Source organism: Sardina pilchardus, chromosome 12 (assembly GCF_963854185.1).
Source record: "Sardina pilchardus chromosome 12, fSarPil1.1, whole genome shotgun sequence".
Lineage (NCBI taxonomy): Eukaryota > Metazoa > Chordata > Actinopteri > Clupeiformes > Clupeidae > Sardina > Sardina pilchardus.
Window position 1 is genome coordinate 3,028,563 of NC_085005.1, and position 27,475 is coordinate 3,056,037.

At 40.6% G+C, this 27,475-nt stretch overlaps 2 protein-coding genes across 2 annotated transcripts in view; one reads left to right on the forward strand and one right to left on the reverse strand.

Annotated features, from left to right (window-relative positions):
* The window catches only part of nt5dc1 (5'-nucleotidase domain containing 1), a 46,857-nt gene extending 21,976 nt beyond the window's left edge, over nucleotides 1-24,881 (reverse strand). Inside the window, exons 1-6 of the mRNA XM_062551119.1 lie at nucleotides 24,472-24,881; nucleotides 23,871-23,962; nucleotides 23,473-23,544; nucleotides 23,214-23,323; nucleotides 22,123-22,202; nucleotides 21,911-21,992 (exon numbers count right to left, since the gene is read on the reverse strand). Coding sequence (XP_062407103.1) covers nucleotides 21,911-21,992; nucleotides 22,123-22,202; nucleotides 23,214-23,323; nucleotides 23,473-23,544; nucleotides 23,871-23,962; nucleotides 24,472-24,564 — 529 coding nt within the window. The 5' untranslated portion in view covers nucleotides 24,565-24,881. The remainder of the gene's footprint in view (nucleotides 1-21,910; nucleotides 21,993-22,122; nucleotides 22,203-23,213; nucleotides 23,324-23,472; nucleotides 23,545-23,870; nucleotides 23,963-24,471) is intronic.
* col10a1b (collagen, type X, alpha 1b) lies at nucleotides 15,977-21,646 on the forward strand. The gene is made up of 3 exons (XM_062551177.1): nucleotides 15,977-16,080; nucleotides 16,540-16,675; nucleotides 19,259-21,646. Exons 2-3 carry the CDS (start codon nucleotides 16,555-16,557, stop codon nucleotides 21,124-21,126), a joined length of 1,989 nt encoding a protein of 662 aa, XP_062407161.1. The 5' UTR covers nucleotides 15,977-16,080; nucleotides 16,540-16,554; the 3' UTR covers nucleotides 21,127-21,646.
* Nucleotides 24,882-27,475: the final 2,594 nt, after the last annotated feature.

Sequence of the window (27,475 nt, forward strand, 5' to 3'; positions counted from 1 at the left end):
TGATGCATGTGTGATTTTTACAATTCTAAATGGCAAAGCTCCACCACTTTGTGCTTTCATGAAGTACTGTACTACTAACAAAGATCCTTCATTACTGACAAGATAGAGCAATATGATGCATCTCTATGGAAGCAAAATTCGATCAGTTCCTGTCTGCTTAAAGAGGCGTATCGCAAAGACGTCATAGTGGGATATCGATCTCTGTCAGATTGGCAAGCAGTTCAGTTCAAATGTAACATGACGTCACTTTCTAGGTCTGCTTAAAGGGGGATTTCGCCCCCCCCCCCCCTCCCCTTTGCGAAAACAGAACGCGGAAATGGTCGACCGTTTGTGCCTCTCGCTCCACTTTAACCCTCTCTGCTACTATTCAGCACTATATCATGCCATGTTTTCTGTGTGTTGCTAGTGTGTCTGTTGATGCTTTCTGTTGTACCTGTGAGGTATAAACGTTCTTGTTTGCATTCTTTCTTGTGTATGAGCTTTTGTTTTTATGTAAATGCCTGATGACCTGACCTGTGCTGCTGTTATCTCCTTTACTTTTTGGCTTTGTGTTTTTGCTTTTGCAAAAAAATATTTTATTACTGACTTGGCATCTAAGAACAACTGGCCAAGTCAAGTGATGGTTTTCTTAACATATTGTCAAAGGACTACAGGTGAAAATAAGCCGGCTGGCTAACAGTGGCACATTTACAGAAATGTTTCCTTATAAATAAATATATTAAATAAATGATGTGTCAGACACAAAAGAATGATTTACTATTGAATGGACAGTGAATTTGACATTTATCGTTTGGCGGGAAGATACTCACATAAAAAAAAAACATTTCTAACTATCTCTGGAGGTTCTACAGTTCTTACTCTAACTATATAGTATAGACAGTACTGCTACCGATATTTCTCTCTGCGGACTCCATGATAAGATGTCACTTGTGTTTGTCATGAGAGGATACTGCTATGAGCCAAATAGGACAGACGTGAGGATGCTTGGCATTGGAACTGTACAGCTGAGCGAGTAGATCACGTGCTAGTGGATCTTTGCCAGTCACTGTCAGATGCACACTCCATGACAAGCTCTCACCCCCTAGAGGTCATGCAAGACTCTAGCTGAAGAAAACCTGAAAATATTTAGCAATTATATTAACCAATAATATTAACCAAGATATGAGTGGGGATGCATGGGTGTGTTCTTTCAGCAAACTTGCCAACTCTGTGGTTTGAATGGTACTGAGCTGAAGATGTTTCTACTGTAAGTGTCAGGTTACTGGTTATCCCCTGTCTCATTGGACCTGGTGTGTTTAACCTGGAGAAATGCTCTTGTGGCAGCACAGGGATGTATTGAAACTCAAACAGAAATCAATAGAGAATTATAATCTATTTGCCAAAAATGTCACAATGATGCAGCATACCATACCATATGCTGTCATACACAGCATGTCCAGCAAGTGGTGCTGTTGGATGTTTATGGTTTCCTTCACCACACCAGCTCATGTGGCCTCCCTCTCTCTCATTGTCTCTCCATCCGTCTCCTCTCCATCACACACATACAGTACGCAAATGCGAAGGTTTGAACAGGTCACAACAAATAGTAGATCATGCCAAAGTATTTACATGACAAATAACATGCAACGTACACAGGTCAGAGTTTAATTATAATCATTTCATTTTTCCCCCCCATCAACTGTCATTGATTTAATGAGATTTTCTCAGATAACTACCATCACTGGGACTGAGGGTCATTTGTGCAGCGCCTCTCATTCTCATTTCCTCCTGAGTTAAACATCCTCTCACACAAAAGATGGTCAAAAGTAAGGGGCACGCATATGGGGAGAGGAGCGGAGAGGAGAGGAGAGGAGAGGAGAGGAGAGGAGAGGAGAGGAGAGGAGAGGAGAGGAGAGGAGAGGAGAGGAGAGGAGAGAAGGAGAGTCAGCAGTCTTTGGGTGGACACCGTTCCACTGCAGATCTTATCCTTCCCGGCTGACTGGACTGCATGTTCCGTGAGACTCACAGCTAGAAAAAAATGTCCAGCTTTGCAAAAACATCATTTGCCCTTTTTGTAAAGCATAGAGGCAATTTCCCTTGACCACCCACGATTGCTAAATGGACAAGTGCTGACAATTTTTGAAAGTGGAGAAGCATTAACAGGAAATTTTGTCAAACCATTCTCACAGACAAAAATGCTTTGTCCAAGAATGTTACTTCTACTGAACATCAGAGCAATTTCACCTGCGTCAGAGACAAACTCCCTCTACTCCCTCTTCCAAACAGACACACCCAGCTCTGCAGCTCTGAGCAAAGTTCACTAAAACACTTGGATACAGGGACACTGTCAAAATGTCTCATGTCAAAGGGAGGCTTCTCCACGAGCCTTCGGTATTTCAACAAGACAGCCTGCAAGAGGCACATCATGCAGAAACACACAGTCCCATTTAAAGAGCCATCACAGAATGGAGAGATCAACAGGAAATGATCGTCCAGACCAGAACCATTCTCAACCACAGGCAGGGCTAAAAAAGAGCTAACTGCCTTGCATCATTCTCAAAGTCCAAGCTGAAGCCTTGATACTACACAGAATGCTCATCAGGACACTGAATGCTCATCAAGTCACTGAAGATCACAGAGCACCTCTAAGGTACAGAGCTACAAGTTGTTGGCCGGAGTGCAGTTAAAACTACCCTCAAGTGACCACATCTCTTATGCCAGTTCAGGGGCTGTGTGTTTACTTAGCGTGCACAACGGTTGTACGGTTGTATTCTCAGCAAACAGAGTCAATGAAGCACATATCCTCACACTGAGAGCTATAATCTTGCATGTGTTTTCTAAAGACGCCTCACCTTACTTAACCCTCACCCATTTCCACTCTGCACATGTGTTCACATTGGGGAAACCACTCAATCTTTCAAAACTAGCCCAATTTAGAAGCGGTACCGCAAAGAGCAGTGTATGGGGTGGCAGCCACTCGTTTCTTCCGTTGTGTGTGTGTGGCAGACGACAGCACTTGGGACCAATGGTGGCAATAAGTCTGAGACGTGCTCTGGTGTCAACTCTATGATTGATGGTGCTCCATCAGCACCCCTTGCATTGGCGTGGTCAAGGCCAAATCATGTGACCATCTGTCTGCTCTAGAATTTCACGCCGAAACTCTTTTGTCTGTCTGTGGGGACGAGCTCCACTGCAGACACTCAGCACTCGCACCAAAGCCCACAGGTCCACGGAGTGGCCACAAGCACCCTGCCTGCCTGGCCAGCTGTGACCAGTCAGGCGGATCACGATTATGCCTCTCCACTGAAGTGGCCTGCCATGTGAATGACCCTGTTTGGTGACTCAGCATCACAAACTGACATCAAACCCGTTCTTTTCTCGTCCAACCACTCACTCTGTCTGTCTGTCTTTCACTCTCTGAGTGTCTCTCCTCTCTTTTCTGTCTTTAGTGAACGTGGCACAGAGCAGTTCTCCACAACCATACTCTGATACTACTCTCAAGCCCATGGAAAAGACCAGACTGGAAATAGACATTTTATCATACTTGTCAAACATTAAAGAGAGGTATTTCTAATTTAAAGGAAAATTCCCTCAAGGATGAAATGGTCTGGGAAATACTAAACACATTGCAATTTGGGTGGCTAAGTGTTTTCCTTCACTATCTATAACTTTGCCCTACCACAACTGACCTGATGTCTACCACTACACACACAAAATGTCAAATAAAGGAATTGGCTAGAAGAGAAATGAACAATGCATGGCAATGGAGAAACTCAAGAGTGGTTTCTGGGATACCCATGTGAGGTGAAGCAGGGAGATGCTGACGCCAGTTGCACAGTCATGCCCTCTTTGAGGGAAAAGTGTGGACTTAGCAATCTGTCATTACACAAACCCAAGCTAGACATCAGTATGCTTGGGTGGGTCTAGCATTCCCCAAAAGCCTAGTACTCCCAACCTCCAATTGGATGCAATTGAGATTAATCTCACGGTGATCCCGTAATGCGTATATAGTGCAGACTTAATGTAGGAAATTAATGTGGGAAGTATGTGGGAAGTATGTATTATACTGTATGCCTATCTTAAATACCTCTTATGTGTCCTGCACCATTTCACCAAGTCAAATTCCTTGTTTTTTTGGAAAAATAAGAAAAATAAGAAAAACATGGCAATAAAATTATTCTGATTCTGATAGTGGCACAAGTCCATGTGCAAAACTTATCAAAAACGTATCAAAATGCTTCAAAATCGGCAATGTAAACAGTAATGCTGAACAATTTGGCAGCAAGTTGTATTTTACCTAAATGCAAAGCAATCAAGGGATTAAATGGTGCTAAACAAAACAGAGACAATGGTGTAATTACAAGTTAAATGTCGGTCTGATATCTTAGATTAGAAGCTCACAACGTTGGCTAGTCATAAATCATACACTTCAAAGAGGTGCCACAGGTTTACATGCACATAAATCTAACTAAGTCTCCCTAGCCACATTAGCTAAACAAGTGGTCCAAATGTCTATGACCCAGTAGGCAGCTGGTTCTGCACAATGAGTAAACCTCCCCCCAGTGGCGTGAGAGGCGTGCTAGCAATACACTCTAGCACCATGGGCTTTAGCCTCTTCGTTAGCACACCCGCCTCCCATTCTGAGCCTCTGAGGATGCGAGTCCAAGTCCAGACAAGTGCAGGACCTCTGTCGTCTACGCGACACAGGGTGCAATGGTGACGTGAACCGGATGGGAGTGATGTTTTGGGGGGGTGAGTGTACAGTAACATCAGCCAGCCAGTAGAGCACTGTACAGTGACTAAACCTCCATCCTGCCTCTCTCCTGAAAGACGTGTTAGCAATAGACGCTAACACTGAGGGGGTTTAGCCTCCCATTCCCCTGCCTCATTGGCTATGCGTTCAGGTCCAGGAATAGGCATCCAGCACCTTTAAAGTAGCCGTTCCTGAGGAGTCAACAGAAATGGGAGGGGCGCCCATTTTCTATTTTTCGAATATTCGGCAGCCCTAGGTGCAAAGTTGAAGTTGTTTCCAAAATGTTCCTCCAAGAGCAAAAAATTGACTTCTGACTACGCAAACACAATTACAAACAAGAGCAACAAACATCCTTGGGGACATTTCAAAAGTCATGTTTGCGTAGAAGCTATATACATGAATATTTCACCTATGGGTAGAGATTTACAGTACGCTTAGTTGCAAGAGCCTAATTTAAAGGATTTTGTTTTTTAAAAACAAAGTGTTCACGTGCAAACTTCTACGTGAATACTAAGATAGGTGACGACAGCAGCAAACCATAAAAGAACAGGAATGATAAATCTGGAACGTCAAGAAAGGAACATTACAAAGGCAGTCTTCTCCACTAGACACTTTCACTCAAATTACAGCCTGCTGAGCAGAGATGTGTCATTATAACACACTCCTTGGAACTGACCATGACAAAGCCTGGACTATAAAACACTGAGACGCAAGTGTGATCTGTGCACTGTTATCGGATTTCTGGAATAAGCCATTCTCCCCAACAGTAAAAACACACAGACCAACTTAATGGTGGGCTGTGCTATTTAAGCGTTAGGGGAAAAGCAAACAAAACATGAAGCAGAAACACATACACTGCCATTGAAAAAAAGGAGAGAAATTAAGGGCGGGTGCAAACACAAGCCCCTTCATCTGCTGCCAACCTTCACAATTATTATACAAGAAAGGCATACAACTCACTAACAGATCACTGGCCTTCGTTTTCAGACGTTAGATGGGCTGGTAAATGCATGGGAGAATCACGCCATCAATGACAAGAAATGGCAAAAACATACCATGTTGATATTTCACACAAACATACAGCAGTTGCATGACAAAACTACAGAGAGACCGTACAAATGTAAACAGAATGAAGTCCTGCCTAGTTTGGGGAAACAAACTTCACCTCTCCCTCCTCACAAATAAATACCTCCCAAAACAAACGTAGAAAATGCTTTAGAAGTATGACAACCTTAGGCCTAACCTTGAAAGGCCTTGCTGGTCAATTTGGCTTTGAAGAGTGAGTTAAGAGGCTGTTGCTATTACAAAGCAAAACAAAATGTCAGGACTTATCTCAGACGCACCACAACACAGACCAAAACACAAACACAATTACCACACTATTTACATCCTGAGAAACAACTGTGTACATTCCCACCCTGACAAGAATTAAGCTGTTTGAAATTTGACACTGGTTATGAATCAACAGTTTCTTCGTCCTAAACTGACATCAATCCACCAAATGGCTCACCCTATAAAAAACAATGAATGTATTAAAATGACTACTGATGCTAAGAGGTAATTTGAGACTAAAGACTACTCCTCACTTGTCATTTGCGCTGATAGGAGAAGATCTGATGCACGATGACCCAAATGGTTCCCTTCCTGCCTCTGGGAGAGGCTGTCTTGCCCAAGAATGTGTACGTCTGTTGTATGTGTACGTCTTTTGTATATTCTGCATTTGAAAAAAAAAAAAAAAAAGATGAGGGGTAAAGCTAATTGTAAATGTCTATAACATGGAACGTCCTTTAGATTCTCTGTTGCAAAATAATCTTAGGTCATTTCCTAGTAAATTGGCAGAGTACACAATCGTTACACAAATAGCAATAATGATTGGCTGTCCACTGACTGAGCATTTGCTATGATACTGTAAATGCACTTGTCAAACATCACTTTTGCAATCTAGTTGGGGCTTGGGCAAATCTCCTAATCCATCAGCACTGATGTGGGGCCTACTGTAAATACACTGGGAACACAGACAGTGAAAAATGCTACAATTTCCACAGAAAAACCCAGAAATTACAAGCCTAAATGCAATCTTTATACTGTATGTAGGTAATCCGACAGATGCAAAGTTGTAAATGTATAGGGTATACAATGTATTGCAAGACAATTGTATATAATGCTGCTGTGCAGCCATTTCGTATCATCTAATCAAATATCAGGTCAACATTGGTAGCCTACAGTACTTCTACATTTCAGCCTAGACTCGTGGCAACAAAAGCACAGTCTTGATTTAAAGCCTACCTACAGTGGCTATAGTAAGTATTCATACCCATGCGTTGACTAAAAAGAGGAATATAAAATCATCTTTTGAGAATTGATTGTAATGCCTTAATTCAAAAAATGAGTAAAAATCAAACCGCGAAGGACACTAATTTTCTTTGTGATTGAAGAATGTATCGTAAATAGATAAATGTTCTTCCTTAAATACAGGGAGCATAAGTAATTGACCCCTATGTTAAATTCCCATAGGAGCAGGAGGATTTTTTATATGTTTTTATTTTTAATAAAGAGATAGCTAGAGATTGGCATGGTGCTTTTTCCAGTTAGCCTATTAGCCTGTTTGATGCTCATTGAGCTCAATGCAAATCAAACAGGCTAATAGGCTAACTGGAAAAAGCACCATGCCAGTCTCTAGCTATGGTGAAGGGTATGTGATGATGTGGGGCTATTTTAATTCCAAAGGCCAAGGGAACTTTATCAGGATGCATAATATCCTGGATCCATGAAATAGCTGGCCTTTAAAAATAAAAACATATTAAAAATCCTCCTGCTCCTATGGGAATTTAACATAGGGGTCAATTACTTATGCTCCCTGTATTTAAGGAAGAACATTTATCTATGTACGATACATTCTTCAATCACAAAGAAAATTAGTGTCCTTTACGGTTTGATTTTTACTCATTTTTTGAATTAAGGCATTACAATCAATTCTCAAAAGATGATTTTATATTCCTCTTTTTAGTCAACTTTAGCATGGGTATGAATACTTACTATAGCCACTGTATTCTTGACTTATTTCTGTCTGGACTCTACCCTATCATGTGAAGCTATTTATTTAATTCTCAATGCCACTTCAACAGAAACAACATGCAGTTTCCAATATATCAGCACCTGAGGACCTGCCTCAACTAAAAGAACTACTGGTAGAAGAATTGGCTAATATTTCTACAAAAGTACAAAAGAAACAGAGAGGGAACCCATGCAGAGGCTTAATTTGTTTAACACCATCATACATGAAAAGCATGGCTTATGTATTGGCCTGTTGTTGTTTCACAAAAACAACACTCTTTGCATACTGTAGCAGTGATCTTACAAAAATAATTAGCAAAAATGCCTCATTTTTGCAAATTAGGTATCAGCCTTTGCAAAAATAAATCCAAATTAATTCAACATTATGAACTCAACTTATGAACCTACAGTAACTGCCTCCTTTTCCATGGAGAATCCCCATTAAAAAACGACCAGTACATTTGGATGCATCAATGCAAAACATTCTTAGCCAAAACAAACAACCCTTTGCTAATTTGTGGAACAACAATGCAGACTTTCAGTTGCAAAGTGGTTGCAGTTCCACTCAAGGGGAGACAGTTTTCCACCATCTTGACCCCTCTTCTGCCACATGGAATGCCTAAGGTAGATAGAAATAGAAAATGAAGACGCAAACAAAGAATGCCATAATTATGTGTGTTGCTTCCACTTGGGCTTTGAGGTTGGACATTTGTGCACTCCTATGGTTTCTAATTGAACGGAATAAACTAAAATGGGGATGCTAGGAGAATGATAAACTGGAAATGTATCTTCGTGAATGAAAATAAAAACAACACTTGCAGCTATTCTAAATCAGATTTGCCCGGCATTCAAAAGGTATACTGTACATCGGCTAATATCAGGAATGGATATCATAGTCATATCATAGTCTCTGGGTTAAATGTTAATCTCCAATACATACCAAGACAACCAAGTAGCATTTCCTCATCAATGATTCCTATCTAAAAAATGTTTTTTCTCACAAGAGATAAAATGGCTCCTATTGATTATTGCTCCTCCTAAACAATAAGGATATGTATATGAATAGATTGAGGAAAAATTCAAATTGGGCTATTTCTCTGGAATTTTAATAAAAAAATATGAGAACATTGTTAAAATCTCATACTGATTAAACCAGTGTGCCGTGAGAGATCATTAGGTGTGCCATGGGAAATTGTCAAATTTCACTTAATCCGCCCAAAAACATGTATCATCTAGTTGTAGTAAGCTATGCCATTGTTGAGCATCTGCAGTGTAAATTGTTGAATTGTTGACTGCAATGTAGTAACTTGTTAGGTAAAAAAACAGCCTACACTTTCATGTCCGTGTGTGGCAATAGGTAGCGCATTAAGCGCAATAATGAGCTGGTTAATTAACTAATGCGCATAAGAAGTGGCGATAAAAAAATACATATTAGAAAGCTAGATACTGCATTGGGCTCCAGAGGAACGTAAATAGCACTGCCATCATGGTGGGGGCAACAATCACTGGAGGCCAACCGAGGTCTCTGATTGCCGGCAAGCGTTGTCCATATACAGTAAGGTGTTTGCCCCCAGCAATTTGATGGCCACGTTCACGTAGCCTATGCCACTTAACAGAACGTGAAGGACAATGCAGTATCTAGCTTTTTCATATCTATTGGTGAAAAGATGTAAAACAGCGATGGATAGGCCTACTTGAAAAGGACAAATGCAGACACTGAACTAAATGGTCTACTGTAAATTGTCTTTATTTTTGCTGTATTATGCTACAGTGTGTAATTTGTACTACATTTTTTGGTTGGCCGATTTTTTTTATTGTAAACAATATACCATGGCTAAAAAAACTGGTTTAAACTATACTCAATTACTGTATGTCTAGGAGACATAGGTTAGACAACGGAGAGGACTCATATTTCATATCATCAATCTGCGAGATGTGACAGGTTTGACAAAATAATTCAGACTTATTTTTTCTTTTGCAATAAAGACTTGGAAAGCACACACATAAAATAAACCCATATTTAGAAGTGAACAACTACATCCACCCAGTGGCAGGGCTGCTGACGTATTGTTAAGCCTTGTCTTTCATCTTCCCCACTCAACCCAACTCCATAAAAATTACTTTAAAATGGATACACTGAAAACACAACTACTGCGTAAACATTTTCAGCCATGTACTTTTAAAATATTTATACTTTAGTAGGCAGAGGTCTTGACAGGTTATTCCTGTGGCATCAGACATTCTCCTGTAAACTTGAAGGAAGGATGTGGTAAACAACTATTTTAGTGTATAAAATAGTTTGACTTAATATGGTTTGTCATAGATGATGTTAAATTCTAAATTGAGTATATTTACAATCTTGAACAGGACTTCCCCTAAAAAAAACTTCCAGAGTATAATAAACAAATTTAAATAGCACTCGAAAAGGAAAATCTCTTGACTCTGCAAATCTCTCTGCTAAAACACTGAAATGGCCACAACCACTTTATGAGATCACACTATAATTATTAAGTTGGGAGGATGGCTACTTGATGGTTAGAGAGCCTGAGCTTGTGGCCTGTTTTAGGGCCTAAGTGATTCCAAGATGGTTGGACAAGGCTTACTGTGAGGAACCAGCTATTGGTTTATTTGGGGATAGATAATTGAAGCCTTTATAATTGGGGAGGCCATGTCCCTTAATGTCAACATGGTGCACTTCTGCAGTCTCACAGAGGGCACAACTTTGTCAGCTTCAAAACATTGCAACACAACAGTTATTTTTGATGCATGTTTTCTTTTGACAACATCATAAATTTTGTTTTGTGGTACGAATCCAACACCATTTACACTGTTGTAATAAAAGCAGCCAGTACAACACCAATAAAAAAGGCTTCTGTTTTCTGTATGACTTAGTATGGGACTTTGAATATGATGCATGCATTTGAAAGGCCAAATTAAAAGGCAAAGGCAATTCTTGATGACACACTACAGGACCAAAAGAGTGAAGTTTTAACAAGGGCTCTTCAGTCAATATACATCACAGTTGAGATAATCACTTTATGTATGACAGCAGACAGGTTGGTCATGAAGGTCCTGGAATGGAATAGGCTTCTTGCTGCTGAATCTCTGTCTTTCACTCAAAGGCTGAGAAACATGCCTGCACTTTGTTCTTTTTGTGCCAAATGTACTAATGTAGTATGACAGCAAGCTGACAAGGCCACCGCCCATTTGAAATGGGAGACATAGTATCATCTTAGGACTTTGACTGCTGGCAGCTGAGGACGTGGAGAAGATAAATAAAAGGGTTGATTCCACACATAGTTTGCTAATTACCTATAAACACAATGGCAGCACCAACAGCCAACAGCTCAAAGCCATAAATAATGTCCAGAGATGGCTTTTGGACACACGAGGCCTCTATTTAGGGAACCAAGGAGATCTCGACACTATCTTTAAATGTTCACAACTCTGAGGCCAACTGTCAAAAATGAACATGTAGGCCAGAAATTCCATGTCTTTCCTCCTACACATTCTCTCATTGTCTCTGGCTCTCCTACACATTCAACATAAGCATTAACACACACACAAACACCCACACAGAGAGAAAGAGAGAGAGAGAGAGAGAGAGAGAGAGAGAGAGGGAGGGAGAGGGAGGGAAAGAGAGAAAAAGAAAAGAGAGCGAGAGAGAGAGAGAGAGATAGAGTAAAAATCATGCACAGTCCACTGAAGGTCAAATCCATAGCAAAGCTTTACAGGAAATGCAGAATGCAAAATTATTATGGCTTATCTTGGGATCATAAAACACTTTATTTGTAAAACTGTGAGCTTCAGTTGTTGAAATCATTCTAATGTCAAAACACTCACAGTGGTGCAAATTAAGTATTTTTAGTTCGGTGAGTTTTCTGCCAATGCCATGCTGAAAATACAAGCACTGGACACAGATTATTTGACACCACTGACAGAGAAAATAACTTCCAAGTTCACTTCCAGGAAAAGTATTCCAGTCAAAAATAACATGTTTTGTCCTACATTCAGAATTTTAAAAGGTACCTCTCCACAAGTGATCCTGCACTACAGAACTACGGGGTTAAATTGGGCCACTGGTGCACAACTCATCTGCAGAAAATGATATTAAAACCATCCTAAACTAAAGGTTAAACTGGCTGACTGAAAAGCTGAGGAATGGAGACTATACAGAGCAAGAAGCACAGGAGGTAGAAATAAAAAAAATAGGCTCAAAATCAGCTGGCATGAAAAGGGGCAATGTCCAAGCAGCTAACCAAAGGTAAAAAAAACAAAAATATTATTAAAAAATGTCACGCACAAAAAAATCAAACAATCCTTGACCTCTTAGAAACACCCGGTCAGGAAATTGTTTAATTTCATTTCAACATTTCTCTTGCATCTTTACAGAGGAGGTAGAGAGAAGCATTGCTTCTGCTGTTTGTGATGTGTGAATCTCAGCACCTACATTCACCAGACTCCTTTCTCCACATTAATCACTTTGAAAGGATGACAATTTAGTCTAAAAAAAGCAATCCATATAGAGAAACAACAACAACAAGGATAAGAAAAGCATCACAGTAATGTTCAAGACAGTGGCTTTGGCATGCAACACCTAGCTCGCTAGTCACCACTAACCCTGACACCGCCTCCACAGCCGTATACTTTGGGTCACCAATCAGGAAAAAGACTGAACGCTCTGGTCAGCCCATGTCCACTTAGGTCGAGTGAGAACCCAACTGTAAGTGGTCGTTTTTCCAAAGGGTGCCCTCAAAACGGGCAACCTTAAGGCCTGTGGGCAGAACTTCCTCCCCCAAACTCTGAACTTGGTAAAGTGCCCATTAACCAGGGAAACGCATAAACAAGATCAATCTTCTAGCTAGACCCTGAAATGACTAGGGTCTCTATATGAAATCTTGACACAGACGGACAGAAAAAAGCTGGAGGTCATTCAACCATGATCACAGCTTTACTGCTACATTGAGCATGGCCAAAATTGATGCAGTTTTGGTGTCCTTGTGCAGCAATGACACGTCGTATTTAACAACAAAAAATACCAATTAGTCTGCAGACATTTGTGCTAACCTTTCGCATAATTGTATTGAATTGCATAGCTTGATATACAGTATACAGCAATTACCAGTCTAAGGGAGATTTTATACAGAGCATGGCAAACACAGTAGGTAATACAGTACTTCTCTATAGAAGATCTGTGACTAATGTAACTCTATACTAATTTGACTGGACAGGGACTGAGCACAAAACAAAACTTTAACAGCTCCTTCAAAAAATGCCTTAAGCTCTACTACAGTGGTATTTTTAGGAGGTGGTAAATCAAATTGGGGTGTAATGCCTCTTCACCAATTTTGTCTTTTCTGTAAGCCTCTTGATGGTTAAACTTCCAGCAATGATTTTCAGACATCTTGTTTGTCTTTGGGTGTCTGTAATTGAACTTAAACTCATCCTTGTGGGTCACCATCACTCCTTACAATCATAAAATGAAAGTGCCTCTTAGTGGCCCATTTAGTTTATTAAAACATTAAATCTGTATCCCATTCAACTTCAACATCGGAGAAAAAAGAGCAGGCTATGTATAGTTGCTAAGTTCTGTCTCGGTGGCTAAATCAGTCACCTTAACCGTCAATTAGGTTTTTCTCCCCTCTGCCACAACATTAAGTCACCAGGAGAGTTAGAGGAAAGACAGAGTCTAAACACAGACAAACATGTCTGAGGAGGGTCCTGGCACCTGATCAACATGGCCAGGTGCTGCATGATAACACCTAAATGTAGCGGCTACAGACTACAGTAAGAGATGCTGCATTACTGAAGCAAAAGTCATCTGGGAAATCTATCGAGTACCGTGTCATGTAAACCCCCACCTCCACCTCCTTTCCATGTCTAACAACCCCAGCCTCAGACGACAATATAATAAAGGCCCACTTGTTCCAACCACTAATCTGCTACACTTGTCTCATGTGGAAACTAACATAGACAACATGCAGTATGTTACCATAGGAACACAACACAGTCAAGTGTCTACTGTATGGAATCACATATGTGGTGAGAAACACTGTTAACCAATTAAAACAATACATCACAGGAGCTAAATATGATGACAAAGAAACCATAGGAGTTCAAATTGTTTTCTATTTCCAGAACTCAAGGCAAACCATACTCTAGACTTACAAATGAGAAGGCACAAATGGCTTCCAAAAACAGTTATCTGCCATAACTCTCTAACAACAGACAGTTGCCAAAATCCTCTCCTCAAACAAATGATATCAGCACGCAATCTAACACGAGGGCCATGAAACTACTGATAATGGCATAACTGGAGGAGATAATGCTTATGATCCATTGAAGCTGCTCTGCTACGCTTGCGCCAGGTGTTCAAACCAAACTCAAATCCTCAGAATCTCTCTAACATGTAGGAGATTCTGCCAGGCTCACAACCCCACAGGAAGTTTATTCTTAGATGGGAATGCATTTGCTGTGAGAGGATGCAAATCCAAAGAAATCAGTAAACAAGATGCCTCTATGTGGTCACATATGCCCAGAGGGAGAATATCTATAAGATGCATTGATTGGAGTCTACAATGCTGTTAAGTGTCGGCTTCAGTCTATGTAACTCTGTCATTTGGCTTAAAAGGAGTTCCCTCAGGATGGCCGTGGTTCTCTTGGCTTTTGGCTATAAAGCTGAGAGGTTTTCAAATAATATGTTCAGCATACCGATTAAGGCTCACCGGAACCATAGCAACACGTGCCAAATCACTAATGCCACATGATCAAAAAAAGCACAGTTGGAGACAGAGATTGTCTCTCCACATCTGATTGGCTGAGACTTTTCTGAAATTATTTGAAAACAACAAAACAAGAACAGGATAAGGCTGACAAAAGTGTCCTTGCTTTTATATAGCCAAGGGGAATGATCTAAGTGTGAAGTGGTTAAAATGGAGATCTTTAAAACACACTCAGAAGTTGCAAAATTCAACACTTTAGACAGCCTATTGCAATAGAACTACTGAATGAACAATGATCTGTACTCGCCTTAACAAGATTATGACAATGTCAGCATTTGACAGCAAGTGTAATGATATATAACACTGCAGGAACATTGAACGGTAGTATTAACATCAGAGAAGCCACAGATTTATTTCTGGCAACCAGGCTTTAACTACTGCTCATAAACCCCCCACCAAACACACAGATATCGCATACTAAAACAAATAAATCCCACAGGCTGTGGATAAAGTTAATGTCACAGAATGGTTGCATTACTATTTTAGTGAGCATTACATCCTCACATTTTTAGGGTGTGTGCACAAGGATGACAGCCCAATGATAGCATTACAATATTTACTAGCAGTATGGCAAAAACAGACACAGAAGAGGAGCAAACTGATTCAGGTGGCTATACATAATAACTAGATACTCAAAGATCCCCACCTACTGAAAGTGTTTTGGCACTAAGTACAGGTTTTAAGATGCTGAAAATAGCATACATTAGTACCACAATAGCAACTTTGGAAAGCGGTTCCCATGAGAAACTGAAAGATCTCTACTCTCCCCCCTGCTGTTGCTTTGCAGTACTGCTCATACAATAAAATAGTTTAATGTCATGCCTGACTTTTCAAACAAATAGCCATTTTAATAGATATGTATATAAAATAGGATATTGACATATCATAATATCTTCCAGATGAATGAAATGATCAATATGTAGATACAGAAATGTCCAAAAGTCTAGCTGGTTCAAATTAAACATCTAGATATATTTGACAAATATTCTTCATGTGAACTACAGACCTCACAAAACTTTTACTGGTTACTCAAAACATTTCTAATTTAGTTCCATTTTTAGAAACTTATTTCAGACACTTTTAACAAGTCTATTTACACAATTGTCCTCTCCTGACACACACGCTTGCCTTGGGTAATAACAACTAAAAACTAACTTTTTCAAAAACTTTTTCAAAGAAAGCCTCAAAAGTCACTGACGAAATACCATTATATAATATAATTCAGTTTAAGTAAACATTCCTTCACTTTTAGACAAAGCCATCCACAATGTATCATAGCTTCACAAGGGACAACAAACCCCTCATTGAAGCTGACATCACACAAGGGAGGTGCCTGAACGCTAGGAAGATGCTGGGTGATGCTGGAGGCTGATTCCATATAAATACCCGCATGACTTCACTTCAAAACAGTAGCAGCTCCACAGACAGACTCAACACCTGAGGATTTATTGCATAGCCCGGGACAGCAGCCCCGAGTCCTACCCCTCTGAATTTTGGAGCTCAAACCTTCTGGTAGGTGTTCCCTTACCTTCTCTATGACCTCCATCATTTCTATCATCTCATGTGGCCTTGCTCCTGAGATCCTATATGTTGGCGAAAGAAGAGTGTGTGCGCTAGCAGTGTGTGTCTGGTCTAAATACAGACCAAATCTGTAGATCATGCTTGTAGGGGCATGCATGCAGACATACTGTACATGGGTTCCATAGAGTAAGTGATATATACAGATATTATATAGCTAACATAATTCCATATATAAATAGCCATAACCAAGTGACGGAAGTGATGGAATACGGTGTTCTGTGTCACCTATAGTGTGAGTTATTCTTGGTCTGCTCCTATTTGTGATGTGTTTTGATCAGCATAGCAGACTGCTAACAGAATGAGAACATTCATCTAAGTTCCCAATGATGATCATGCTGCAGCACCATGAGAAGCTGACTAGCCTAGTACTGGCTCTATTACATCTTCCAGGTTTAGCTTCAGAGGATGGACCTCCGACTCATATGCGTTCTACTTCTGGTGGTAGCCTTGGCAGAGGCCACCCCAGAGAGATACCACTACCAAGTGAAGAAGCACCAGCCTCCTCCACCTCCAGTCAAGGCCCACCGTATGTCTGCATATTTTATTTACCATCTAATTTGATTGGGCCATGATACGTCAGCTTTGAATGACATTGTTTTTCACTGCAGAATATGAGTGACTGCATATTGTGTGACTATCATGTTTGCAGCATACTAAACAGGCAGGCATGAACAATGTCTGTACAAGCAAAACAGCAAAAGTAGATTATATCAAAAGGATATATAGTTGACATTTAGACTACTACTACCATCTGTGTCCAATTAATCTATAATTTAAGTAAATAAAAGTCACAACATTTATTAATTACGTTGTAATTATAATTACTGGGACAACAATAATGGCTGGATAAGCAAGGAGAAAATAAAGGTCAGCAAAAGGCGTCACTTAATGTGTTCAACTCTGATGAGCTTTAATGTATAGGACACCTAGGTGCACTGTTACCCGTAGCATATTGTCTCATTAGGCCTACTTATTAACGTGGACTTGCGCATGCATTGACAAGCATATTTATACAAATATATGTATTCTGTAATACACAGAGAGATGCATATAGATCCACAGGTGAAACGACACAGGTTTAACTATGTGAAAGTATTAGATGTGCATTAGTGCATTAGACATTTGTGCATTAGACATTTATCTTATAGCCATAATATATATGGCTTAAACACTTCTATATCTATCTGAGAATCATATTGATCCTCTGACGATTCAGAGAAAATTGTATAATGTAATATTGAACTCACTGAGATAACAATAGTCTGTGAGTACCCTATCCTGCTTAAGGCTCTGTCCCACAAATTCTATGGGTCAGAGAGAGTACAACGGAACCACTTCCACAACCTTGAACTCTGTATGATTCACACACTTTAATCATAGGACATCTTGTCTCTGTTTAAGAGCTGTGGCTCCAAAAGTGACTTGAAACTGAACATTTTGTCAACTAAGGTGCAATTAATATAAAAAAAGACTAGATGTTCAAATTCATTCTCCATGGAAGTCCACTCGTGGTTCACGGGTGACCTATGCCAGCACATAAACTGGTCTTTCCTAGGGTCGGCTAAGGCTCTTTCTTGAACACTCTCCAGACCAGATGTTACCACGGCATGCTAGACACACCCGAAAACAAACCACTTTTGAGGTGTGAATCTAAGTAAATCTAAGAAACAATCTAAGTAAATTACAAAAATCCATGGCCAATGGGCAAGTCTTTTACTACAGCAAACCGGATGACATTTTGTTCCATGAAATATAGTTCAGTACAATATGACTCAATAAATGCTATTTGAAATTATTACATATAATTGTTTTAGTGGTTGAGAATTGTTGATTGATGTTACGTTTTATAGAATAAACAAGGATATCACCGCATCAAAATGGGAAAATTGCCCCTGTTGTTGCTGGTTAGTTCTATGAGCTACAGCCACAGTTGGGGAAGCACCGCTGGCAACCAACACTGTTATGGTGGCTTTTAGCAACCTGCTGATTTCTAACTCTCAAATAGTAGATTAGGTTCTTAAACTGCTAGTCTAAAACAAAAGGGACATAGCTGGGTGTAACAAAAAATCCACAACAGCTGCACAACATTACAAACAGTTTGGAGTATTTTTATACTAGAATTCTGAATACAAATATAAAATATGCTGCAATATGTTGCATTGAGATGGGCGGGGAACATAAAGATTAACAGCTAAAAGAATTTGATTAATTGCAAACGTACTTGAAACTGATTACTGATTTAACATTTGTATGTTTTCACTTCTAACATTTTTTTAAAATCCATACTGAGAGTGCAGTTCGGTTTTAATTTGGATTGTAAGCTGACATGCCATACAGTATGTCCTACTTAGCCTTTACATGCTCCAAACACAGTTGAGGTCACACAAGGTTGCGTAATGACCTCAGCCCAGGAATGAAAATGAGCTGAGAGTACATTTCATGCCAGAAGAATTCAGCAATCAGGAGCCAATAATTCTTATTTATCCGTTATCCTTCTCACAATATCCCTTTGCAATAAAGTTGTATGCTGTTCTTAATTAAAGCTACATTGAGTCAGGATTTTGAAATACACACAAAAAAAGATCATGCTGCATCATGGTCTGACCGATCTTCAACATGCTCATACAAAACAATATTGTACTGAAAATGAATTTCCACATCAATACTGGAAAAGTAGCAAATATACTATCTCGATGACCATAGTTCAGAGAGATGACTGATAACTAGCAGAGCAGACAATGGAATGATCAATCTATCCAACCTACTGGTGCATGAAAGTGCTGGTCATCAATACCAGTACACAAAAATAGAGGACACTTTCATCTAACCTCAAAGGGGATTCAGCTTTAACTGAAGAAAAGGGATACGTGTGTCAAACATTTACATATTGTATCCATAGAATGTGGCATATCTTTGTTTTAATACAATTCTTTTAAATCCAAATAACATACCATGTGGCTTGTGACATAACAAGAGGTCATGTTATAAAGTCTAATTTCAGTGAAATGGAAACTGTCAATTTGAGTGATGCAGTTGAAAGGACCATGATGGTATTTTTCAGCAATGTATGTCCATACATCACATTGCAATATTTGTGTCTATTTTTCAGCTATCCCAGGGGAGCCAGGAACTCCAGGTAGCCCTGGAGCACCTGGACCACACGGGCCCCCCGGCCCCCCTGGACCACCTGGAAAAAGTGGTGTTGGACACCCTGGACCAAAGGGTCCCCCTGGACAACCAGGAACACCCGGCTACTCTGCAACTGGCAAACCCGGTACCCCGGGGTCCCCTGGAAAACCTGGTGCCAATGGTATTCCTGGGGCAAAAGGACATGCTGGTCCTCCAGGTCAAATGGGCCCAAGAGGGCCATCAGGTAGCCCCGGAACCCCCGGACCTGCTGGATACTCTGCTGTTGGAAAATCTGGACCTGTAGGAGCTCCTGGGCCAATGGGACCAGGTGGTTCAATGGGACCTTCTGGTGCACCTGGCATGCCAGGACAGCCAGGTCAAAAAGGCGAGAGAGGTGTGGGCATTCCAGGCTCACCAGGTGGCCCAGGTGGAATGGGAGCAATGGGTCCTGTTGGTCCACCTGGAAAGTCTGGAATTGGGGCACCAGGTGCAACAGGACATCCTGGTGACCCTGGAAAGCCAGGTGGTCCAGGTAGAGATGGTATTCCTGGAACCCCTGGGCAACCAGGTTTAAAAGGCCACCCTGGCCCTCCAGGAGTGGGCGCTCCAGGTAAATCTGGAGTAAATGGTAACCCTGGTTTCCCTGGCCCACAAGGGCCTAAAGGTCCACAAGGACCTGCCGGACAGCCAGGGTCTCCAGGTCTACCAGGTGTTGGCAAGCCAGGGCCAAGTGGAGTTCCAGGAGGCAGAGGTTCACCAGGTTCGCCAGGTACAACAGGGCAGAAAGGTGAACCAGGCCCAACAGGATTCACAGGTGCTCCAGGAGGTATAGGTCCCATGGGCCAAGCTGGTCCTCAGGGTGCTAGAGGATTTCAGGGAGAGCAGGGTGCCGTGGGTGTTAAAGGTGATATGGGAGCCATGGGACCTCAAGGGCAAAAGGGTCTTAAGGGTGATCAGGGACATCAAGGTTTAACAGGAAAGCCAGGTATTCCAGGTACTGTTGGACCAACTGGCCCTTCAGGTCATATGGGACATCAAGGTCAAAAGGGTGAGCAAGGTTTTACTGGTCAACCAGGTATTCCAGGTACAAAAGGGCCAGCTGGAGTTAAGGGGCACCCAGGACCACCTGGACCAAGAGGAGAGCGGGGAGAAAATGGGTTCCCAGGGGGTAGAGGACCAGTCGGGCCAAGTGGCCCAAGTGGACTGCCAGGGCTTAAAGGTCACCCAGGTGCCCCAGGTCTTCCTGGCCCCGCAGGTGTTATGGCTAAGGGAATGTCTGGTCCTCAAGGACCACCAGGATCTCCTGGTGCCAGAGGTCAAGATGGTCTCCCAGGTCCAGCTGGACCACCAGGAGCCCCTGGCGCACCAGGTGAGGTCATTTACCATCATGAGAAGAGCATGCCAATCAAATCCCATGAGGTTGTGCCTGTTGCTCATGAGTTGGTTAAGGCCCCAATGTCTGCCTTTTCGGCTGTTCTGACAAGGGCTTATCCACCACCGGGTGCCCCCATTGCCTTTGAAACCGTTTTGTACAATGGTGAGCAACATTATGATCCTGGCTCTGGCATCTTTACCTGCCAAGTCCCTGGACTCTATTACTTTGCTTACCATATGCATGTCAATGGGGCAAATCTCTTGGTTGCACTCTACAAAAATGGTCAGCCAATGGTTTTCACTTATGACGAGTATAACAAGGGCTTCCTGGATCAAATGTCTGGAAGTGCTGTTCTTGAGCTGCATGCTCATGACACAGTCTACGTCGCAGTTCCTGATGAGGAATCTAATGGTGTGTTTGCTGCCGATAATGTTCACTGCTCTTTCTCTGGTTTCCTGATTGCCGCAACGTGATACAGACACTGAACAAAACAGCAAACTTTAACATCAAAGAGCAGTTTCTCAAAAAAACAAACATTTGCAATCACCATCACTAAGTGCAGGCAATTTGTTTAGTAATGAGCACTTTTATAAGGTGTACCCCAAACGTTATATTGTATGGTTTGCTGAAGAAAGTAAACATAAATTTCCACAAGACCCTTTCAAAAGCCTAACTATGTTAAGTACACTTCTAAGGTAACATGAAGATTTTCCATTCATATGTATTGTTTAAAAATGTGTTAAAATCCTGTTCATTATTGTTTTCTGGCTTTAGTGTGAGATACGCCAATCTTGACATGTACAATAGAAAAGTTCACTTCTGAATGGCAGAAATTTTGTAAAATTGTAACTACAGTAGATGTCACACGACAAGCAGAAATAACTAGAAATGAAGGACAAGTCTGTTAATGCAACATTTGTTTTGTATGTCAAAAGATCACATTATGTACAACATATTGACCGAAATAAAAAAATATTCTAGTTCCCAAACTGATCACAGTCTCCTCCTTCTTACCATAAGTCATCAACTGTCTTCATGGATATTTCTGCAATCTAACACCCACAACCTACACAATCCTCACCACTCAAAAAGCTACTGATACCATTTTAGTATAATGGTTAATGAGCATGGCTATATGCTTTGCTACATCTTGCCCTAGGTATCTATATGCACCTCTGTTTCGATGGTCTCACTTCGAGAACTGGACACCCAAAACCACCCTTTAATTGAGAATATAAAAAGCCAACGTTAACTCACCTCTAAATGCTGAGGTGTTGTAATTGTGATCAATAGCGGCGATCATGTCTTTCCAAAAGTCAGATGTCACCTCATTACCACGCTGTAAACGGTGAAAGGTTTGCACATTTCATTGAATGCCAATGAATAATACACAATATGAATTGTTTGAACACAACAATAACAACTTATTTAAAGAGTAGTAATATGATTTAAACATCCTTGCTCTTTACCTTGTGCAACATATCCACGACTCTTGCACAGAGTAGTGCTCCAGGGAGGTCAAAGTAGTTGTCATAGAAATAATATTTTGCTGGAGAATGATAGAAATTACTTCAAAATATATTCTAACTCCAAAGAAACACACTTTGGGCCTTAATTCAAACAATGTGCAAAGAGCAAAGTCACTCAGTGAACAAAGTGTCTTGTGCCTGAACTAAAGCTATTGTGTAGTGTGTGGGAGCATTGAGCTGATCCACCAATGCTTGAGCTCTGATTTTGCTCATTTAAACAAACTACCAAATAAGGCCATTAAATGAAAGGTAAAACTTCCAATAATAGCTAAGTCTCTAATAAACATAGGTTCCTAATTATCACTTGTATACAAGACCCTTCCAATGAAATAAATTCTGCCTCAAACAAACACCAGGGAAAATGCATCAAATGCATGACTAACACAATAGAACAATGGGTTGTGATGCAGTAGTTCTATTTCTTCCTTATGTTTTAAAAAAATGAAATAGCAGTTTCTTCAACTATATAGAATCCACTGCTGAAGGAGAAATGATGTGCAACTACAGTATCGTGCAAGCTTAACAACTGCATGGAATTGTGCTTGAGCTGGATTTTCAATATCACTATGTTTATCACTTATTATCAATTATTATTTAGTTTTCATGAGAGTCTAACATTAAGACAAGGCAACTTTGCAGCCCTGCTTTCCTTTGAGCCATTGAAGTTGAAAGACTTGACAAAGACAGCAGAAACATCACATTTCTTTCATTAATAATGCTTTTATCCAGTGTTCTCCAGTTTTATGTTGGGGATACTGTAGGCCTATTTCTCAATGACCGAAATGGTCAAATACATGCTACAGCTACATGTAACCTTGTAAGCCTGCATTTAATGTCAAATAAATGCAGGTCTCTTATTATTGCGGTATCCCTAATAAACGCTGTTAACAAAACATAATTAAAGTAATTATTGGAAGTTTTAGCTAGATTTCACACTGTGTCCCACCCCATTTAAATTAGTGCCCTTGCACACAGTCTGCTACTTCTGATAGAATAAATGGTTGTAATACTGTATAATAACAATACTGCACCAGATCGTGTGTACGAGGTATTAAGGCTATTGAAGTGCTTCCATTCCCTCTTTGGACCATAGTGCTTCAGCAAGTCTTCTGTGCTAAGGTCATGTGTCCCATGGGTTGCCCTGGATTGAAAAAAAGGGAATCAACTATGGGAGCAGCATCCCTTCTCCAAAAGGTAAAACACCATATTAATGTGCCAAATCAACAATGACAGCAATTCATATTATGACAAGAAATATGCAACAAATAACTTTTAGAAATAATAGAATACCTCAAAACAGTTCCATCAGCAGCCAATTTTACAAGGTTTCCATCTTCAAGGTCCAACACTAAACCTTTGAAACTGCAAAATAATAACAAAATACACTGATTTGGTAAGACTTTCAGGGAGAGTGTGTCTTGCGGTTGAATGAAAAAGTAGAGATTTCATGTTGATGACATTATCAATTTTCATTACAGGCTGGACTATAAGCCTGATCTACACTACGACTTCAGGCTCTGCGAAGTAAAGTCACGACAGACTCATTTTAAATTCATGACTGGTGACGCGGTGTCTGTGCATCATCCTCTTGGCCTACAGTACGTGTCATCATCACACATGTATGCAGGTTACTGATGTATTCGGTAGCCTATCCAACTTGAGATGTCAAGGAGACAAAGCCAACTCACCAAAAATCCCAGGTGGCGGGACTGAGGGTCAAGAGATCTTGGTCATATCCTTTATGTTCCACCAAATACCTGGCAAAGCTTTCATAGATAAGCTGCAATAGAGGAAAATATCTTAAGGTTGCTCATCTATCCGAACAGATTTAGGCTAAATATGTTCTACAGATTGCATGCTCAACATAATCAAGGATAAACGGTCAGTGAGCATCATTCAGTTACATAACAAGCCATGATGCTGTGTCAAGTCATATGTGAGTAGCGCAATAGGCTAGATCTGATTAATTTTGCACAATATGAGGCGAGAATGAAAGCCGCACACGAAACTAAACCCGTCACTGTACAGCGCCTAGGAAAGTAGAGACTGCTTCAAACGATACGTTGCAGCGAGGCTATGTTTGCAAGTAGCTGGTCCTGTGATACATATAGGCTACAGTAAAAGGCCATCTGAAATGACCTAGCATAGGCAATTTGGTAGCGCACGAATCTAATCAAATATAGGGAGCTATGCAGCACATTCACTGACTGATTGCTTCCATGAGTTCCCGTTCTAATAAAAACGCATGCATCTCTCAGAGTATCCTATGATAATCATATTCAAACTCACCCTAGAGGTCTCCTTCAAATGGTAACGACATAGAGTATGGTCCAAATCGAAACCAATTACATCACAGTCTGAAAGACAGAAATATTCGCTCATAATGACTGGCGACAGGGAGGTGAGATACGCTGCCCTGAAGTTTTGTGTCGATCAGTATCACTGATGACTAAAAACTGCACCGCTAGCTGTGGTGGCTAACGTTAGCTGATGGACGGGGACCTTCCACTGCATGTGTCAGTTAGGCAACACGTGGGGCAGCCTTACGTTACAAAACACCGATGTCGGTAAAGGCCATCAAAGCAATAAAAAAGCTTATAATATGATTTACAAGGTAGGCCTAACTCAAATCAGCGATAATGAAATCACGAACAGACGTGAGAGGCAAAACACTCATCTGTCATTAAGCTACTTTTTGTTTCACACTTCCGGGTACATATACCGTAATATATGATGTAGATGTGATGTTCAAGTTTAACTTAGTTTTGCAAGAGGGACACCAGAGTCCACTTGGGGAGCAAGCACTAGGAAGAGGGATGCTGGGCGACTAGACAGGCTGGTAAGGAAGGCTGGCTCTGTTGTGGGAGCTGATCTGGAGTGCATCACTTTCAGTATCAGACAAAAGGACCCTGAACAAGCTACACAGCATCCTGGACAATGACTGTCATCCACTCTACAGCACTATCATACAGCAGAAGAGCTTGCGATCAGCTCGAGACTACGCTCCATGACATGCACAACAGACAGACTGAGGAAGTCATTTGTACCCAGGGCCATACAACTGTACAATGCTTCACTGAAGAGAAAAGGAGAGTTGGACTTCTATGCATGGTATATCTGCACCTCCACCCATACACAATATGGCATGGCTTACAGTACATGTCTACCCTCTTTTTGTCCATATGTCCTAATATTTTACCAATGACTAATGTCTGCACCCATATCTAACTATCCTTGCACTGCTGCTATAACTCTTATATTATTACTAGGTTTATTTTAATTGTCCATATATTTATACTAGTACTGTTATTATATGCTTACATTTTGTATTGTACATATTTTTTGCTGGTCACTAGAATGTAATCTTGCACTGTTGCACTGTTGGATTTACTATGCTTACATTTTGTAGCCTATAGGCTACATATTTATTGCTGGTCACTGGAATTTAATATTGCACTGTTGCACTGTTGGACTTATTTGCACTACCAACTTGACACACACCTCATACTCATACACAGTACCAATCCTCAGTACATTCATGCACATCTTATCTAGTAGCCTATTTTACTGCTCCTTTAGTCATGTTGATTTGTTGATTTGCTTTGTATTTTCCTGTTTACATGTTATTGTATGTTGTGTGTGGTGTCTTAAGCTGCTGGGACCTTGAATTTCCCCTTGGGGATCAATAAAGTATCTATCTATCTATCTATCTATCTATCTATCTATCTATCTAAGACGTCTTATTAGACATTCTCTGACATACCAATATCTGATTAGCAGGGACTGATCATGTCGGGTCCCGGGTTTCAGTTAGTATAAGGCCAGAATCTTGGTGAACTTTTGTCGATTTGGGCAATTTCCTATCATTTCCTCAGCACTGAAGTTGACCTAAACAGCAATTTGTCCATAAAACTGCCAAATTCAGTACCCTTTTGCAGTGCGTGACATTGAGTAGGCCTACCATAGAGCTGATGCTCATTCTCACTAGAGGCATGGATGGGCAAACATATATCAAATGTAGCTTATGTTCAAATAAAATATAAAATAGCCTACCCTAATTTTAAGCGTTTGAAATTAAACTATAGGCTACAGAACGGCACGTATCAAAAGTAAAATACTGATTTTTTGTAATTTGAAAACTAATCATAGGCTGCACACTATAGCCTAGCCTGTTGCCAAATATATTGGGTCACCTGCCTTGACCCCCATATGAACTTCATTCACATCCAATTCTTAACCAGGGTTTAGGCTAATATGACATTGGTCAAATTAAAGTGTATTTCCAGAGTTATTTGAACCAATAGGGTCTTTTTCACCACAACGAGTTGAACATCCCTTTAAGAGCTAGATTATGTTTAGGCTATCGAAGAAGTCTGAGTTTGACTGGCATTAGCACTTACGACCCAATCTAACAGTGCAAATAGGCCTAGTCAAACTCAGACTTCGTCGATAAACATAATCTAGCTTTTAAAGGGATGTTCAACTCGTGGGGAAAAAAGACCCTAGGTTCAAATAGCTCTGGAAATACACTTTAAAATATACACTATATTGCCACCTGCCTTGACCCCCACATGAACTTCAGTCACATTTGTGTTACCTTTTTCAAACCTTTTCTAACCGACTGATTTGTGGCGTATGGCCAGATGTGGCGGAAAATGGCCCAACAAACAAGGTGGTCCTGCATCTGCAAAATGGCCATAATGAACTGTAAGCAAAGTTAATTGTGACACTGACCAAATGGGTGAATGATACAACTTGTTTGACTTGAGTGTGTCATTGTCCCAGTTGAGGGGTTTCTTGTCACTCAGACTGGAGATGAGTTTCAGGTTGATAAACAAGATTTTCGTCCTGATGAACCAAGTAGGCCTAGACTGCAAATATCAAGGAACCTAAAACTGCTAACTTGTGCCAAAGTTCCATTTTTTTGTCCAAAGATAACATTTTTGAAACTTTTTCTAACAGGCTGGGTTGTGGCTAATGGCCAGATGTGGCAGGACACGGCCCAACAAGATGGTCCTGTTGTCTGAAGAATATCCATCAAGTTCTGTAAGTAGTTAATTTACAGTGACAACTAAATGTACATCTTCAATGTATAGGTCTATGTTCAATCCAACTTGCTTTTGATTATACAACACTTTGGTTAACTGCTGTTGTTTTAAAATATGCTGATTCATATTGACATTAATAGTGACATTGATAAAACTGGGTGAATGTTGTACTGCTTGTCCTGTAAAGTACTTGGGTGGGGTGACAACCCCCTCCCTGCATTGTGCTTTTAATAAAAATGACAGCA

Bases quoted from the DNA above. Each gene is read 5' to 3' on its own strand.
- col10a1b (XM_062551177.1), top strand. From the start codon at position 16,555: ATGGACCTCCGACTCATATGCGTTCTACTTCTGGTGGTAGCCTTGGCA. The intron at 16,676-19,258 runs GTATGTCTGCAT...TCTATTTTTCAG, and splicing joins ACCTCCAGTCAAGGCCCACC to CTATCCCAGGGGAGCCAGGA.